Source organism: Eubalaena glacialis, chromosome 17, assembly GCF_028564815.1.
Source record: "Eubalaena glacialis isolate mEubGla1 chromosome 17, mEubGla1.1.hap2.+ XY, whole genome shotgun sequence".
NCBI classification, from domain to species: Eukaryota; Metazoa; Chordata; class Mammalia; order Artiodactyla; family Balaenidae; genus Eubalaena; species Eubalaena glacialis.
In genome coordinates this window covers 84,970,259-84,989,036 of record NC_083732.1, presented here as the reverse complement: position 1 = coordinate 84,989,036, position 18,778 = coordinate 84,970,259, and the positions used below count along the sequence as shown (strand labels likewise).

At 49.4% G+C, this 18,778-nt stretch overlaps 1 protein-coding gene across 1 annotated transcript in view; it reads left to right on the top strand.

Annotated features, from left to right (window-relative positions):
- COL22A1 (collagen type XXII alpha 1 chain) overlaps positions 1-18,778 on the top strand; it is a 247,984-nt gene that overhangs the window by 171,950 nt on the left and 57,256 nt on the right. The window contains exons 39-43 of the mRNA XM_061171582.1: positions 2,461-2,538; positions 11,336-11,371; positions 12,282-12,335; positions 13,592-13,636; positions 18,026-18,073. Of these exons, the coding sequence (XP_061027565.1) occupies positions 2,461-2,538; positions 11,336-11,371; positions 12,282-12,335; positions 13,592-13,636; positions 18,026-18,073 (261 nt within the window). The remainder of the gene's footprint in view (positions 1-2,460; positions 2,539-11,335; positions 11,372-12,281; positions 12,336-13,591; positions 13,637-18,025; positions 18,074-18,778) is intronic.

Genomic DNA, 18,778 nt, shown 5'->3' with positions numbered 1-18,778 from the left:
AGCTAGGAGTGCTGAGACTCTGATTTATTGCTCAGTTATTGTTTAGGTTACCATAGCTTTTCTTGCTTAACTGCTGTTCCTTTGTGTCTGCTTTCCCTCTCTTCCCTAATTGGTAACTGCTTGAGTCTGCTCTTTGGAACTCAGTGAAGGCCAAAGAAGCGAGGACACGACCTGGAGGGGGTTGTCCCGGGGAAGGTACAGGGTCCTGTTCAGTTTCAGTCCCGCCTTTCCTTTGATACTCTTCAGTCCTGAGAGGCACAGGGGCAGGACAAGAACGGGAATAAAGTTTTGGATAGAGAGGTTAGCCATCAACTCACAGGGGAACTAGATTTTAGGGGAGCTCGGTTTCAGTCCTAAGACTGGACTTGTCATCACCTGACGGCCAGTTTGACCTCTTCTGCCTCATCCTCTCACTGTTACAACGTGCTGGTGAGGGACACGGCACTGATCATATTCATTCTTAGTTCATTACACTTTTCCCATATTTGCTTTATTTCTTGACTTCCTCCCTTCCCCGCCTTCCCCATGCATACAAATCAGATCTCCTGGCAGTCCCAAGCACCTTGTACTTCCCAGAATCAGCCATATCATATTATTCTAAAGAAACAGAATGCACCATCTGGGGCTCTGAAGAGGATTTCTTGGGGACTGTTTACAGAAGTGAGGGCGGGGCAGCGGGATGCCGCGGCTCTCAGGACACGTCGCCACCGTCCACCTGGAGGGAGGAGAGAAAGAGACAGTGTTACCAGAGTTTAGTGAGAGGTTTGGATTGTGGTTCATCTCTTTTGTGAGAACTTCACAAGCGCTGTTTAGATTTCTCTTCTGAATTTAACACGGAGTATTGAAAATGGGCTCATGATTGAGTCATCTTTGGTCTTGGAGTCTGGACTGCGGTTTGCAATGAAAAAACAACCAACATTAGTTGAACGAGTATATAACTTATATACTCATCCAAGGAACAGTCATACTGCAAGAAAAACAAATCATCTTGAAGCGTGACTTTTCTTAAAGGTCCAAAATGTAAAGTTTTCAAATTGAGATGGTGGTTACAGGATAAGCTGATGATTAATAGGATTTTCCTTTAATGCTTAAAAACATAAACCTTAATAAAGCAGTGTTGCCTAGCAACGCCAGGTTCTACCTGAAATAAATGTGCTGCACATTATCTCATCGGCTCTTCATAATGACCTCCTAAGGCTGTTTCCATTTGTCATACAAGTTAACTCATCCTGGAGATGTTAAGTGGTTTCAACGGGGTCACCCCCCATTTCAGTATCAGGCTTGGCTGCCGTCTGCTGACCTAACAGAGGTGCACAGTTTCTTACACAAAATCCTGGGGGCCCTGTGTGCTTTGGATTGAATTTATTTTGGAATTTAGAAAGGTAATAATTTGCAAGCAACATATATTGCATTTACTGTGGTGTGTGGGGCAGCTTTCCTCATCAGACTCATTAATATTGATGTAACAGAAATGTGTAAGCATCCATGCAAAACGAGATGTCTAAAGACTGTAAATAGCCTGTGTCAGTACAAGTCAGCTTTGGCTGCCATCTGAGTTAGGATAAGCACTTGTCTTCAGAGGTGGAGGATTTTGAAATTATGCAGAAGAAGGCATGACTGTCTCAGCGTCCTTCTACGGAAAGTGGCCAGCAGAACTTCTTCCCTCTTCTTCTTTCCTTCCCCTTCGACTCTTCCAATCAGCGTCCAGCGTGACAGGCACCTGAGAACAGCAGCGACCATGGCAGCTAACGTGCACTGACTGCTCTACCAGGCACCATGCAGGCACGATCTCCTGATAGGCACGGCATCTGCAGGCCTGGCAGCTCCTGCTATTACCTGCCCTTCGTAAATGAAGGACTAAAGCTCAGGAAACGTGTCGCCCTCTTAAGCAAGCAGTGACTAAGTGCTGAAGGCAGAACGTAAACATACACTATATTAACCACCATGCATGAAAGCAAAGGTTATATCTCAGTCATTCTCCCCGCTCCCACCCCCTGGAAAAGTGACCCACAAAATGTAGGTACTTGGCAAATTATTGGTGAAATGATGGATTAATGTATTGGTGATGTGGGGATTAAGCTGAAATGTGGGTACATGGTCATGTGTCCAGGATGGGGGCAAGGTGAAGTCTGGAGAAAGCACCGTAAAACTTGGAATTGTGGTCACGTTGCGGGGGGTGGGTGTCATATTGTTATAATCACATCTGGAGCCATGGTCAGGGTTGGGGCATGGTCAGCCCTGAAAGGTGCATGGTCACGGTCAGTGGCTGTGGTCCACGTGTGCTGGACTAGGTGGGATGATGGCAGCTTGGATGAACTTCGGGGGGCACTCGGAATCCGGGTTGGGGCAGAAGTGCTGGCTGGAGAGTGTGATCGGACAGTGGGAGGAGCATAATTCTCCTGCACCCTGGCTCTCTCTTGCCCAGAGCTGACCTCTTGACCTTGTGTTTTCTCTTTCCAGGGGGACCGTGGTGCACCTGGGATCTCCGGCTCTCCTGGCAACCACGGAGACCCGGGCATTGGGGTCACTGGCCCTCCTGTGAGTCCTCATCTACCCAGCACACCCCTGCTCCCTGGCACACAGCCGGCCCCTGCTGGCTCCCAGGAGACTGTGCGGCTCAGGCCCTGCAGCAGGGACGCGCCTTTCCCGGCTAACCTGGTAGTGGGTCGTTGTTGCCTGGGCCAGCCAGGCTGTAGGTCTGTCCGCCGTGACTGACACTGTTTCTAACACTTGGTGTATTTCTTATAGGAATAAGGCTTTTCTGGGGAGACCAAGACTTGTCTCATTCAAAGAGGAGTGAGAGAACAAAACTCACTAAAAAATAAAAAGGAAAAAAAAGTGCTCACTGGCCAAACTTTGCAAAAACTGAGGTATAGCCAGTGAAAGTGAATTGGTTGGGAAAGGGGTGTGATGTGGGAGAAACAGCATGCTTTCATGTATTTCAGGCAAAAATGGGTTCATTACCCCTCTTCCTCCAATTAACATACAGGTGAGAACGTAAGTGGAATCAAGAAGGTTTTTATCTCCAAAATAAAATCTAGGAAGTGGTCTTTGGATTGGTGGTTTTGATGAATAATCCGCATCGGTCTCCGGGTGTGAGCTGGCAGGCTCCCTGGAGGTGGTAACTGTAAGAACTGTGAAACCTTAGAGCTGTGAGAGCTCATGAGGATCCATGACCCCCAGGCCCCATCCAAGTTGAGGATTGCTGTGAACGTCTTCAGCCAGCACACCCTGAAGACCTCCAGAAATAGAAGACGCTTCTTTCAAAGCTAGTACATCTGGATTTGATATTTGGACAGTATTTCTGTAGAGAGTAGACATTTTTTAGGAATTTCTTTCCAGAGAGTGTAGGATTATGGTTGTCTGTATCTTCTACCGTTGCTTCTAATTCTTCCCTTTGTACCACAAAGAGCCCACCTCCTCCCTGCATCCGCACCCCTTTTACTGAATGATGAGTTTCAGAACTTAAGACCAGTTTTCAATCCTGGGGTTTTATCTTCTGTTTAGTCCCTTCTTTGCTAAAGACACAGTACCTTATTCATGTGCCTTAAAATTGCATTTACTGGTGTTTTTTGGGGTTTTTTGGTTGTTTTTTTAATTTATTTATTTATTTATTTTTATTTTTGGCTGTGTTGGGTCTTCGTTTCTGTGCGAGGGCCTCCTCTAGTTGCGGCAAGCGGGGGCCACTCTTCATCGCGGTGCGCGGGCCTCTTCACTATCGCGGCCTCTTTTGTTGCAGAGCACAGGCTCCAGACGCGCAGGCTCAGTAGTTGTGGCTCACGGGCCTAGTTGCTCCGCGACATGTGGGATCTTCCCAGACCAGGGCTCGAACCCGTGTCCCCAGCATTGGCAGGCAGAATCTCAACCACTGCGCCACCAGGGAAGCCCCCATTTACTGGTTTTTTGGCAGCCATGTTGTCTTCGTCTGTTTGGGCTGCTGTAACAAAAATTCCTTAGACTGGGTGGCTTAAAAACAACAGAAATTTACTTTTCACAGTACTAGAGGCTAAGAAGTCCAAGATCAAGGTGCTGGCAGATTCAGTGTCTGGTGAGGGCCTGCTTTCTGGTTCATAGATGACTATTTTTGGTATGTCCTCATGTGGTGGGTGGAAGGGGTCAGGGGGCTTTCTGAGGTTTCTTTAGAAAGACTAATTCCATTCATGAGGGCTTCACCCTCATGACCTAATCACCCCAAACGCCTATTTCCAAATACCATCGCATTGGGGGTTAAGGTTTCTATGTATGAATTTTGGGGAGACACAAACATGCAGTCTGTAGCACTTGTCTTACTGTTATTTAAAGGAAGCTCCAATACCCAGTGGTTTTCAGATACTGTTGCTAAGCCTCTTAATATCCAAACTGCCCATGTATCATTGTTGATATTGTTGTTATCATTATTATCGTAACCCAGAAGCACAATCTAACTTCACCCCCATTAAATATAATCTGAATATAAACTGGAGCAGTACATGACCCAGTCTCTGCTTGGTTTTGCATTCAAGAAATAAAGTAATTCCATTCATTCCTCATTTGTCTCTCAAAGAATTTGAGAGGAAATCCAGTGTATTACCCACAATACCACTTTTAAATTAAAATCCCCTTTTCTCCCCCCGGTGGTGCTCTTACACCCCAGGGCTGGTCTTGGGCCTCTCACTTTGTCCCTGAAATTCCCCGGGGCACTCTCTTCTCTGACCACCCCTTCCCAAGTGTGCCTCGTACCAGAAATGACCACCTCACTTCCACTCCACCCCCCAGCAACGGGGCTACCTTCAAGGTGGTAGGAAGACCAGTGGCCTTGTGTCTTCCTAAAGGTCCCCGGAAACCAGGGAGAAGGCAGGTGGTATCCTCTGGGAAATGTCCAGTTTTAGTCTGTTTTTCTTAGAAGAGATTCTCTGCTAAAATTTCTGATGAACAAAACCCTCTATTACATCAGTTTTATCTTTTGTCTTTGGCTATTTTTTTTCATCTGCTGGTGACCAGAAGGAACAACATGGCAAAAGATGTATTGAAGAAACATAGCAGCTCAGGCTTCCTTATTTCTGCAATCCTGCTTTTCACAGGGCCTGCTCTGTTAGAGTTAGGATTCTGAATCATGCAGGAATTAGCCCCTTAGGAGAGAAACGGACTGAAAGAGGAACTGCAGGGCTGTAACCTGGGTGGTTCCTCCGTCATTTCACGGGTCTCTCCATGCCCCGTCCACTCCCCAGGGTTCATCATATCAAGCCCTTAATCAGAAAGCCAGGCAGCAGAGGCGGGCACTCTTCGCCCCACCTCCCGCTTCAGAGCCATGAAATCGCCCAGGAAATCGTTACTACCCAAGTGATTCCACCTGAAAAGTAATTGGCTGCTTCCAGCCAAGAGGCCGAAAATCAACTATTCAGTGTCCTTCCTCCACTTCGACTTATTAAAAGCTTCCGTGGTGGGTGAAACGTTACTGAATTTTCATAAATGCTGTCTTTGGCTGACGCTCCTTCCTAATGGCCTGGCTGTCTGTGATGAGGGTTCAGGGGTGTGTTGAGAGCGGGTGTGCGGAGAGGGTGGAGCAGGGGTGCTGACAGGCTTCGAGTTCACCCCTCACACGCCTGTGCTTTACAGGAGCCCTGCCGTTGGCTGAGTGGTCCATGTCTGGTCCTGGGCTGAGTCCAGAAGCGGCCACATCCTCAGCCCTTCAGTCCCGTGAAAGCTGGTTTATCCCTTGGTGAAGGCTGGGATTCTGCAGAAGCATCTCCTTAGAACAGGGTTCAAGGGCAAGGAGTTTATTTGGGAAATTGTCTCGGAAATCACCCTTTAGGGAGTGGCAGCCTCCACTAACAAGCCCTCGGAGACCATGGGGTACGGGGTGTTTGCAGACCGACTCCTGTTGGGCTCTGGTGGAAGGCTGCTCCCAGGGAGCTGCCCTGCACTCGGGCCGAGCATCCCCTTATGGCTACAGACGCGCCCGGGGCAGGCACCTGCAACGAGGAGCTGCCAGGTGGGTGCGTGCCCAGGGGGTTTGGAGAGGGGCCCGGAAGGTGCCTGCTTCATCAGTGTTTTCCAGGTAATCAGTCTGAGGCTCAGGAGGTGAGGTGACTTGGCCAATGTCAAGCAGCTAGTCCAGGGCCAGGGCCAGGGTGCAGATCACTGCCACATCCTCCAAAGCCAATTCTCTTCCTCTGCTTCAGCTCTCCTGTGGCTTTGGCAGGGTGGGCAGGGTTGTTCGCTTCCATTACGTGCTCACGTGAAGGCTGGATTCCTCTCGTCCTTCCTTCCGTGGCACTGAGCTCCAAGGCCTTTGGCGTCCAGGAGCAGCGCTGACCCCTGGAAGGAGCCCGGGACTTTCTCTGCCGACCTCTGCACATCGTGGGGCGGGGGGGGGGGTGGATGGGGAGCCGGTTGTTTGGGGTCTTGGCTTCTCCCTTCATGACATTAACCAAAAAAATTCCTTTAATCTTCCGGTTGCCTCTGATCTTCCTTTTGCAGGGTCTGAGGGCAGATCAAAGTGCTCTTGAACCTCACTGAGCCTCGGTGCCTGAGGCCTGCAAGGGCGGGATTCCCGCTGGCAGCCCGCACCCCAAGACTCCGTGCTGAGCAGTAGTTTCCTTATGGATCAGGGGTGCTGGGCGGATTACAACGTGGTGTATTGGTAATAACACTTGGAACCTTGCCTTGGACCTTTCGGGGTCATAAAAACCTTTCCCAGGCGTCTTTCTCAGCCTTCGCTGCCTGAAATTGCGTCTCCGTTCTCTACATCTTCAGTTTTCCCTCTCTGGAGTCACTTGTTCTGACGCCTGTTTGCCCATGCGCTGAGGGTCACATACAAAGAAAACTAGCTCAACAGCCCTTAATAGACCAACAGTGTGATAGGGGAAGGAAGCATGGAGCTGATTGTGTGCAAAAACATATGTCAAGTGTCCTAACTGGAAGGTGGTTTTTTTTTTTCTGCTCCCCCTCTTCCAGGGAGTAATATAATAAGAATAGAAATGAAAGCCACTAAAAGCTAGAGCAGTCATAACCGCAGCTCACGTGGCCTGCCTACTGGCAGGGTCCAGCATGAGCAGGGCACCCACACCCATCCTCTCATTTATCTCGTGGACAACTTCTCATTCAATCCTCCCAGCCACCCTTCCAGGCAGACCTTGTTCTCCCTTTCATTTTACAAATAAAGGAAACCACTTAAGAGATGTGACACTTGCCTGAAGTCACAGTTAGGATGTGGTAGAACTGGGATTGGATGCCAGCATTCCAGCTCCAAGCAGATGCCCAAGCAGGGCAGTGGTGGAACAGAAGTTCACATTTACATTGTCTCTTCCTGTGCCAGGGTCTTCTCACGTACGTTACTGCTTCCGAACTATTGACTTGCAAGTCTAGCAGTTGTTTCTGTTCGTATGTCGTATCTGCTGGTTTAGTCCAATTCCTTTGGTTCTAAGAACCACAGAGCCACTCCTGTTGTCCTAGAGTTAGACTGGCTTGTGGCCCCTCGAAACGAGCATGTGCAGCCAGGAAGCCCCATCTGCCCGGCTGCTACTTGGGGACACCAGGCATTTCTTGAGAGGTACCTGAAAGCCGACACCCAGGACAGGCTCTGCAGGGCTTCATTCCCGGCCACGCGCTCTCGTCTTGCACTGTGCGTGGAGCAAGGTCCCGTGGGCAGAAGAGGAGGGGTTGGGGAGGGTCCCTACCGACAATGCACCGCCCCAGACCCCAGGGCTCCCTGTATAACCAGGAGCTGAATATCCCAATCTTGGCTTTTTAGATCACTGTCTCAGGGGATTCTTCTCTTGATGGGAAAAAAAAAAAAAAGGTTTTAAATAAATTTCTACTCTCACTTCTGGTTGAAAACTCTCCTTTCTAATCTCAACAAGGCTTTTTGTTGTTCCTAGTAACGATTCCTAAGGCATACTGAGCACTCATACAGTGGGCCAGGCTCCAGTGGGAGGCCCTTTACGTGCACTACCCTCCTCGGTCTTTGTAGTGGTCCTGGGAGCCTGAACTATGATTGTTCCCAGCTTACAGATGAGGAAACTGAGGCTCAGAGAGCTTCAGACAGTGTGCCTGGCTCACCGGGCTGATGAAAGGCAAGCCCAGCACCCAGCCTGGTACCCATGAGCCCTTCAGATAAAAGATGATGGAGAATAAAATGTGCTGTGTTTTCAAATAGACATCTGTGGGCGGAGGGAGGGAGAGGGGGTCAAATTTCAAATTTATATAAATATAAATGGCAGTGTTTTAATTGATGAGACAAGGTTTATTGTTTGGTCTCAGAACTTCCCACCGTCTGGACTTTGCTCATAGAACAGTTTCGCACTGCTCCGTCCCTGTGTTTCCTATACGCCCGTACTTGGGCGTCAAGGCTGGAGCAGATTCAGGTTTGATCTTTCTGGCAAGACTTCACAGGTGGTGTGCGCGGCCATCAGGAGGCATGCGATGCCCAGTGGTGTCTTGCTGTGACATTCACACCCTTTGATAGCCAAGGTGTAGATCAGTTAGCACATCAGGGCTTGCAAATTGGTGCTATTCTGGTTCAGTCAGTCCTCTTTTATGTGTTAGCTAGAATACTTCTGTATGAAGAGATGTTCCCTCGTTCACAATTCGGATACCCAGTGGAAGAGCTCACATGGAAGGCAGAATATAAATGCTTTCCCTTTAATCATTTTCAAATAATGACTTGGTTCCCTAGCATCTTGCAGAGATGATCAATGAGGTGTTTTTGTTTTTTTATCAATAATTTTGAACCCATGGATTTAAACACATTTGACTTGTTTTAATGTATTGCAGTTATTCTTCCTTTTGCTGTTCAAATGGTCTTATTTTATGCAAATAGGAGACTATTCAAGTTGACCCTGCAGTCTTTGGTAGTTTCCTTGCTCTTTGGAATGACAGGATGTTCCAGATTTGTACATACTCCTTACCCAGATCTGGGATCAGTCATTTCTCCAAGGAGCTGGAGTTCCTTTTACTGGAAAAATGGTGTCAAAGGCCAAAATATGTATTTTGGGTAAAGTGACTCTTGAACAAACCCATCAGAGAGCATAATCTCGGAAAAGAGGGTCATTGTTGAACACGTTTAGGCTTCAGATTTAGGAATGACATTGGGAAGTCATGATACAATCCCTCCTCCACAACATGCTTTTCTGTTTCTTAAAAGTATACTAGCGGGCTTCCCTGGTGGCGCAGTGGTTGAGAATCTGCCTGCCAATGCAGGGGACACGGGTTCGAGCCCTGGTCTGGGAAGATCCCACATGCCGTGGAGCAATGAGGCCCGTGAGCCACAATTACTGAGCCTGTGTGTCTGGAGTCTGTGCTCCGCAACAGGAGAGGCCGTGATAATGAGAGGCCCGCGCACCGTGATGAAGAGTGGCCCCCACTTGCCGCAACTAGAGAAAGCCCTCGCACAGAAACGAAGACCCAACACAGCCATAAATAAATAAATAAATAAATAACATACAACAGTGTTAATTAAAAAAAAAAAGTATACTAGCAAGATAGCGTGGGAATGCCTGTTATGGGCCAGGCACCGGTCTGGTTCTCTACTTAGAGGATCTTCTGTTTCTGATCACACAAGGCAAGGTGATCACCTAGCTTTGTATTTGTGTTGAGGAGTCTAAAGCTCAGATAAACTAAGTAACATGCTCAAGGTCAAACGACTAATAATTGATAAAGCTGAGATTTGAAATGAAGACCTTTTTGATGACAAAATCCGTGCTTCAAATGTAGATTTCATATTAAATGATGGAAGAGAGGAATTCGGAGCTTAGTCTAATGGACAAGTCAAATGCTTGAGGTGGATCATGGAGTTTAATTTGGAAACAAAAGGTGCCTCTAAAATCTGACAGCATTCCCCAGGCCAGTAATAAACTGTCCCTAACCCCTTTCCTTGAAGAATAAGTGTGCAGTCTCAGTAAGGAACTACTTTGAAAGGAACGAAATTTGGATGTGTATATATTGGTCCATGTGTACCATTGACCTACAGCTTGACAGCAGTGAGAGCTAATGAAGGGAGAATGACCTGTGAGTCAGGTAGACCCCAGGTGGGATTCTGAGTCCATTGTCTTACCTGCTCAACTTGCCCTCTTGGCTTAGGTCTCTGGAGATTTCCCCTACTTCCTTTAGTGCTCAATTCTGCACTTAAAATGATGCTTACTTTATTTTATCAGGCAGTTCTGGGACATATTTGGTGGGCAGGCTTTTAGGTTACCTGGTCTGTCATACTGCCAGAAACCTATGCCTCTGAGTGAAGTCTCTTCTCCCTCTTGGGATATCTTGGAAGTTCTCATGGGCGCTGCTGCAGGGGTGCACAGGTGCACGGGACTGAGAACAGGCGGTAGGACTCAACCCACCTGGCGAGTGACTCCCGATGTGGCTTGGGCTGGTTCTTTGTCTCTTCTGGGCCTTAGTTTGATCGTCAATGAAAAGGATGATAACACATGATTTTCCAGTTCTCCTCATACCATAAAATGTTAATTTTAGCAGAGTGCCGTGTGCTGTGTTCTGCTGTGTCCTGACCACACCCGGGGCCGTGCTGAGCGCTGGCGAGAGCGTGCCGAGCGCCCCCAAGACAGCACACAGTCCTTTCAGTAGAGAGGACAGACGGGCCCCGAAGCGATGACAGCACTAGGCCACACGTCTGAAACGGGATGCACCCAGGGGCTGGGGACCACTTCTAACAAGCCTCCTGGGAGAAGCCAGGGAAGGTTTCCAAGGGTGCTGACATCTAAACTGAAAACCAGCGTGTGGCAAGAATATGTCCAGGCAGAAAGGCAGGGCAGAGTCTTCTCAGGGCTGAGGGACAGTTCTGCTCACTGCAGGACCTGAAAGTAGACACTAATGCCTCAAGCAAGGGACGCATCTTCAGTGCAACATGGGAAGCCAGATTCTAGGCTGGTCACACTTGCAGGATGGCAGACCCGTGTGTGTGTGTGTACGCACACGCACCTGTAGGAGTGAGGAGGGACACCACTGCAGCATCAGCCAAGCAGGCCACTCTGGGGATTCTGGCTGTGGATGTACCCACCCCTCCAAGGCCTGTGCTGCCCGAGCAGGAAGGGGGCTCAGCATGAGGATGCTGGGATGCTGGCTCCACTCCACACCAGAGCTAGAGATGGGCTCAAGTGTCAGACATCCAGTGGGTGCCAGGATGGGGTGGCACTAGTTCAGGGGCAAATGGAGAAGGTTCCAGGAATATTCCCACGTGCAACGATAGTGGTGGTGTGAGAGGGTGAGACACTATGTCTTAAAGATGGGGGAAGTCAGCTTCTCGTTTCAGGACAGTTAAAGACCTAGCTTAGAAATAAACACCACAGCATGTTTAAATAAACATTTCACTTCTCATTAGCTTGTTTGTTTGTTTGTTTCTTAGGGCCCCTCTGGACCACCAGGAGAAAAAGGGCCTCAGGTACAGTATGATTTAAATAAAGGGTTGGGTTTTGATGGGAGAAATTATGCAATCAAAGCAATTTCAAATTGCAGGAGCCAGAAAATAAAATAGTTTCAAAAAATCTTTAATGTTAAACAGTGCAAACTCTCCAAGATATAAGCACTGACCTATGGAATGGTGGAGTAGGAGGGGGTGGGGCATTGTCCAGTGCAGTGAGCACGGGTGATCGTTGGGCAGACTGACGCTGCCTTTGCTTTCTGCTGTCTCTGCTTCCCAAAAGGACAGCCGTGGTTTAACAAATTTAATCAAATTGCCAGAGGAACTAATTTTGAATCCTGGCTTCACACCCCCGGCCACATAGCCCTGAGCAAGTGAGGGCTCTCTCATAATCTGTAAGATGGGTGGAAGACACAGGAAAATTCCTACAGGAAGTGAGATCCATCTTGAGAGATGATTTGTGCTGATTCCTGATACTGTCTAGGAATTTTCAGCAGAATGGGAATGACTTTCCAATAAAAAATAGTGATGGTCACCTGAGTGCTGGGCTCTGAGCTGGGCCTCTCACAGGGCAATCTACCCAGCCGGCCAGCACCCGGGGCTGGTTATCCACACGGCACCCGGGGTGAGCTCAGGCCCGTCTCACTGCAGGAGCTGCCCTGTCCACTCAAGAAAGGGGCCTGCGAGGGGGGCCTGGGCAGTCAGGCTCACAGGGAAGATTTTCCGAGCATCCTTTCTGTGTGTATTTAATGCATCCACCTCCACGAGCGCAGTGAAATGCGTAAGCTCTGAGCAGGCGGCTGTCAGGCACCCACGTTCCATCAGAGAGTCCTCAGAGCACCAGGCCTTTTATACAAGGAGAACCGACCCCAGGAAAGGGGGACTTTATTTTGCTTAAACTGTGGGCGGGATGTCTTTTCTTTTTCTTCAGGGATCTCGAGGCCCACCTGGATTCCCCGGTCCCCAAGGACCAGCTGGCCAAGATGTAAGTAAAGGCAAAGGGTGCCGGCTCTGTCTCCCGAACCCTTCTCCAGCCTCTCCCGGCCTCCCTTGACCAGGATGCCCCCATGGGAGCTGGTCATCTTCACTAGCCCCCCCTCCCCCATGAACATTTTTAATGTTTTTTGCTCCTCTATTCCCTGTGCCCTGTAAGCTTGCATTGTCTAGTTTCACTTCTTTTGCTTTTGTGTGATGCTTTCAGAAACTTGTAAGCTCCTGGTTATCCCATACAATGCCTCCTATTGTTTTGTCAATTTTCTTTTGTACCTAGCTGGTCAGTTCTGCCCAAATCAGGTATCATCTTCTCCATGGACTTGTTCCTAACTCATCCATGTAATGGCTTTCTCCCTTCAAGGGAATTCTACAGACTTACCTAATACTCTTTGAGGCTGTATCTCTTCCCACTTTGTGACAATGATAATCGTCTCTTATCTCTGTGATCTGACTTTCGTTCAGATAGATCTGAGCTCCAAGAAGGTAGGAACCATGTGTCTTATGCATCTCTAGGTCTTTGATGCCTAACAGGATGACAGGCACATAAATGTTACTCGATACAGACTTACTGACCAAATGGATAAAAGACAACCATGAGTTCTTGGAGCAGAGGTCTAGCACCATTAACCAGTAGTGCTAGACTTATTGCTTAGACCCGCATCTTTCCATGTCTGTAGTTTTGGTTCACTATAAGCAGGAACGATAAATCACCCTCCTCTTCCCTTCCTTGGGTTCTGTTTCAGAGAAGAAAGTTACCCTCTCATTCCTGTCTCCAAATACTTGAATTTATTGTATCTGCTCCATTCTCAATATTACATCCTTAAAGTCAGTTCAGTAGAAGAGCCTTCCTCTTTTTCAAAGCTGGTCCTTCCGCCTCTGTTTGGAAAAGGATGGCAGAAATTTAAGATAGGGGTGTGTGTGTGTGTGTGTGTGTGTACACGTGCACACACACGTACACACTTTGCATGCATGAGTGGTTTTCAGTTTCGTGTTTTGGAAAGGAGTTATAGGAGAGGTAGTTTACTGTTTTGAACATTTGTCACAGTTGAATATTTCCTGAGAAGCTTAGGGTATTCAGCTGAGATTGGAAACCATGAATTTTCATTGGTGCCAGTCTTACGGTTGGGTGATTTTTTTTTTCTACTGAGTTACACTTGGCAGATTGTAGAGGCTGGGGGAGAGGGTGTGCAGGGCAGATCGGGATTGTGTGCTTAGCAGAACTAATGTTTTCCTTCTCTCTGCTCTTAGGGTGTACCTGGAAACCCAGGAGAAAGGGGGCCTCCTGGCAAACCAGTATGTCATCTAACTGTTCTGGATGAATCTTGATCATCAGTCAGGGGTTCGGGCAGAATAAAATGCAACTCATATGGTTCGAGAGACTTGAAGGAGGGGCTTTTTACAAAGCTGTGGGCAGAGGGAACTAAGCAGAGATGCTGTGGCACCCAGAGATAAAGCACAGAGGGAAGCCAGTACCACCTTGTGCTTCTCTTCAGAGCCAAGAGAAAGCGAGGCTGGTGGGGAAGATGGGGGCTGTCCTTGTGGGTTCAAAGCCACTGCCAGGAAGCCTGGCCAGAGGCAAGGAGGGAGCAGTGCCTCCGCCCCCCCACTCCAGTTTCCTAATGTGCCTCCTATTGGTCCAGCTCACCCGAGAGCCAGCAGGCAGGTGAGTCCCCCGACACATCCCCAGGGTGCAGCCTCCCGGGCCTGGAGCAGGACAGAGAAGGATGAACGGTGATTTGGGGGTGAGCAAACGGACAAGAGCCGCATTCACGGCAAGTTCCTCACTGGCCCGTGTCCTGCCCTTGTGTTCAGTAACGTCAGTACCTCCTGGCTTCCCCCTTTTAGGAGTAGAAGAAACTTCCTTTCCTCTCTCACAGCGAGAGGAGGTTGAGCAGAAGTGGACAGTCCTGAGCGTCTGGTCCTGGGCTGTGTATCCGCACTCCAGCCCAAGGCTCCTGCAGGCTTCCTTCATGGGCTGTATATTCACCTTCTGGCGAACCCCCTCTCAATTAAGCTACCAATGCCAGAGGAGCCCCAAAGGCTTAGCCAATTAACCAGGCCACGAGTGGGCCCTCCAGGGAAGGAGCAGTGAAGATGAGCAGGTCTGGGTGAGTGGGGCGACAGCGGTGAAGATGCAGGAGAAATGAGTCCATCGAAAGATACTACCCAAGATGGAAGAACCAGTGGCAGCTGCAACTGGGGAATCTCAGGCCTCAGGGCTGGTGTCAGACACCAGTAAGCTCCCCTGGGCAGGAGCTGCCCCTCAGGATGGGTCGGAGAGGCCATCTTTCTCCTCTGTGAGCCTGACCTGCTACAAGTTTCAGGCAAGGACCCAAGGCCTGGAGGCCCCTGAGGGCGTGGACATCTGTCCCTGACGAATCCGGGCTGCTGGGCACAGCAGAGATCTGGAGGGGTACCTGGTCTGCCTAGAAGGGTCCAGGAACTTTTCACTGAAGCCCTGCCAGTGGGATGAGTGAAGAGTCTTGCTGGAGGTTAGAGGGGGGCTTATTCACAAGCTCCTCCTCCTCCATGGAGTCAGAGTTACAGCAGCCAAATAAACCGCACAGAAGCCACCCCAGTACCCAAGTGCAAGTCCCAGGTGAAGTGGGTGAAAGAGCACGGTTCAGGCCAAAGGCTGAAGGGGGTTCAGATGACCTCTCCCAAATCCAGACCTTGACACGTCTGCAGAGAAAATTACGTCAGCAGAGTCTAGCTGACAAGGTGGACTGACTGTGACATCCACGGCTGGTCAGCGGCAGAGCAGAGAGAGAGACTGAGAGAGGATGGGTCTCTTTTTGACTGCCTTTAAATTCACCGAACACACCCCCCGCCAGGTGGTCCCAAGTACCACTGGGTAGCTGTTGGTCTCTGTGATCTCGCTCATCAGATGACTCATGTTTTCAGGGGTCCCCAAGACTCCCCTCTGGTTCAGTGATTCACCAGAAGGACTCCCAGAACTCGGGAAAGCTGTTAGGCTCACGATGATTGATGGTTTATTACAGGGAAGGATACAGATTAAGAGCAGCGCAGGGAGGAGATGCACAGGGCAGGGTCCCTGAGAGACGAGGCTTGGGATTCCAGGTGTCCCCTCCCAGCACTCAGTGTTCCCAGCAGTCGTGTGTAATCAGAGGGCACGTGGGTGACCATGAGTGCTCTGAAATGCAGCAGGTGTTGCCACTGAGGGACGCTCAGGCAAACCTTGGTGTCCAGGCCTTGTAGGTGTGGTGTGCCTCCCTGGCTGGTCTTGGTTACTCCACCATCTCCAGCCCTCCCACGTGGCCCAAGGACCCCACCATAGGTCACATGGTTAGCATAAGTTATCTGCATGGCCCAAGACCCTAGGTAAACAAAGGCACTCTTATCAGGCAGGGCATTGCAAGGACTTAGAAGTTATCTCCCAGGAGCCAGCCAGGGGCGGCCCTTTGGAATGTGCAGGCTTTGGACAACCCAGGCCTGCTGAGCTAAGCCTTTCCTACAGTCATCATCCCTCAGGGGGTGGAGAGCGGGGCCTGCAGTGTTTCTCCAGCGCTGCACCCCCAGAATCCCTGTCCTGGGAATCCCTCTGTCTAGCCTTGGGTTCTCTGGGAGCAGAGCCTCTGGTGAGGATTCTTGTGCCAACTGATTGAGGTGAAACCTGCCAGGATTGAAGAAAGCGGGGCGTGGTGGGGAAAAGGCAGTCAAAGTCGTGGGCTCAGCTGGAATCTAGGCTCATGCTGATCCTACGGGGAGCGAGCAGCGCCGCAGAGCTGGCCCGTCTCGAGTCAGGAGGCCGCACTTACTCACCTCCATGTCAGCTTATCATTGACTGTGTAACGTCTCTGTGTGACCTTCCAGCCAGCGTCCTGGCAGCTGGTGGTTGGGCACACCAGGAGGGAAGGAGGGTCTAAGCAGGGCACAGACTATGTCTCCTATACCCCAGCACTTCCCACTCCTGTTCTCTCATCCCATCAACAACCAATTCCTCCAGAGCGAACATGGCAATCTCTGATGCGTCCTGTGTCCACCTTCAGGAGGCCACCACCCCACAACGGCCTTTCTCCTGTGTATTCAGACCTATCTTGTGAGACCCACAGAAATGGGCCACAACAGGACATTAACTGAATTATCCCCAAGGCCACGCTGTACCTAGACAGAAAACTCACTCCTTGTTCTCTCTCCTTTTCTAACTGATGCCCAGCCATGCTGTCTAATAGAGCTCATTCTAACTCTACAAGGGGCTCAAATGACAGCAGAAAAATATTCCAAAGAATACAAGGCCAGCAGTGTGAAAATGTCCCAATTTGAACAATAGGAATCTTAGGTTATTAACTTCCCAGGGGAAAATATAAGGCATCAAAATAAAACCCCTCTCCCCCTTTTAAAGCTTTAATTAACGTGGCACAAGTTGGCCTTCCTCGTGAGGGTCCGTCTCAGGAAACTAAGGACGTTCTCGGCTTTGTTCAGCAGATGCCACCCACGTGAGCTCTCCCTGCAGGCTAGTAGTTCCTTCAAAACCTCCAAATCTGAGTCAGTCCAACCCCAATCTCTCTCGGGTGTCCTCTTGAAATAGACCAGAGCGTTGATAGAATACTTGAGCATTTCAACTCAGAAAACACAGGCATACGCCCAGCCACTGCCAAGATTATCCTATGCAAACATATATGATGCTACTGTCACATGGCTTTCTGTAGCCACAGGATGTGGCAGAAACCCCATGGGGCCAGGGAGAGGAGGTGGTAGCCAGGGAAATTGTCTCATTAAGAGGCTAGACTGGATTCATAATTTATAAACCCAAAGTCAAACTTAATCAGAAGGAATCAGCCACCACAAGTCCGATTGTGGCCACAGAGGAAAATCTGTGGAAAATCTAGAGGAAAATCTGCCACCTTCCCTCTGGAGAGTGGATTCTCTGGTACTGCTTTTCCACTGCAAAATTTAGAAGTTTGCAAAGTAGCACACCAGTCTCCCAATTCTTTCCTAAGAATCCCTTCCTCACTTTGGTGTCTGCCTTTGAGCTTCCGTTTCCTTCCCAGCTTCATGTTCCTTGAACCCCAGTGTGAACCCCGCCTCTGCTCCACTTGGGCTCCGGGCTGACCACAATCATCACATGCCATGTTCCAACTCACCATGGGTTTGAATGTGAAGTCAGTGTCCCACAGTCTCCTACACACCTTCAGAGGCTTCGTAATTACTCCCAATTTCTGAAATCTTCCTGAAGTTAGAGACTTCCAACTCATAGTGACGAATGAGGTTTAAAATGCTATTTCACCTACAAAAGCTGAGGAAATTGCTTTAAAATAATGCTAGATTGTGAATGATAGTGACAGCTACTACCCATCTGGGGAGTAAAGGGCCGTCCGCCCCTTTGTCTTCCACAGTACCCATGGGACCTATTGGTTTTGATGGAAGTGGGGAGGAGAGGCCACCAGGAGAAGAGAAAGGGCCAGAAGAAGGAGACCGGGGACCAGAAAGGCTGATGTCAGTCAGACTCAGGACTGACAGCCCGTGCACTTGGGCTGCCAAGTCTTTCTATGGCTCCCAAGCGTGGGGCGTAGGCAGGGCGCCTGGCATCCTGTGCCTGGCACAGCTTCGTCATGTGTTACAGCTTACATTTTGAAGGCTGCGTGCTGTCTAAAGAAGCATGGAGTATGCAGTGTGCATGCATGTGTGTATGTCTGTATTTATTGATTTTTATTTTGACAGGGCCCCTCTCCACTACTGTCTCCAGGGGACATAAATCTCTTGGTTAAGGTAAGAGCATAAAATAAATGTGCATGCGTTTTGAAAATGGTGATGGGGGGATTGGAGATCTCAATAATATGTGCTTTTCTTTTTGTCTGAACAACTATGTTATAATAGTAACAGTGATAGCAACATTTGTTGAGAATTCACTGTGTGCCAGCAGTGTGCTAAAATCCGCTGTTCAGTGTGGCAGCCACTGGCCACGTGTGTCAATTTAAATGTAAGTTAATTAAAATTAAATGCAATTAGCAATTCCGGTCCTTGGTCACACTAGCCACATTCCAGGTACTTACTCGCCACCTGTGGCTAGTGGCTATCTTATTGGACAGTGAGATCCATCACCACAGGAAATCCTCCCAGGCAGTGCTACGCGAAATGCTTCCCGCGTGTCTCTTGTTTTATATCCCCGATCACTCTCTGATGTTGGTACTATTTATGTTCTTGTTTTGCTTGTTAGAAACCTGAGTCACTGTGAGGGTCAGTGACTTTATGGGACTAGAGTCCACGCCTCACTGATTCCAGAGGCTGACCTCTGACCCCACACAGGAGAGCATCCTGGAGTTCTGAGAGGACGCATGGGCAGAGTCAGACAGGCCGGGTGGGGTTTCTTCTGGTGCGAGGTCCAGAGTGCAGGTGCAGGGAGGTGGAGCCGGCTGCCGGGCCCTTAGCCAGGCTGAGTCCAGATGGGAGCACGCGCTGCGCTCCTGGTCCGAA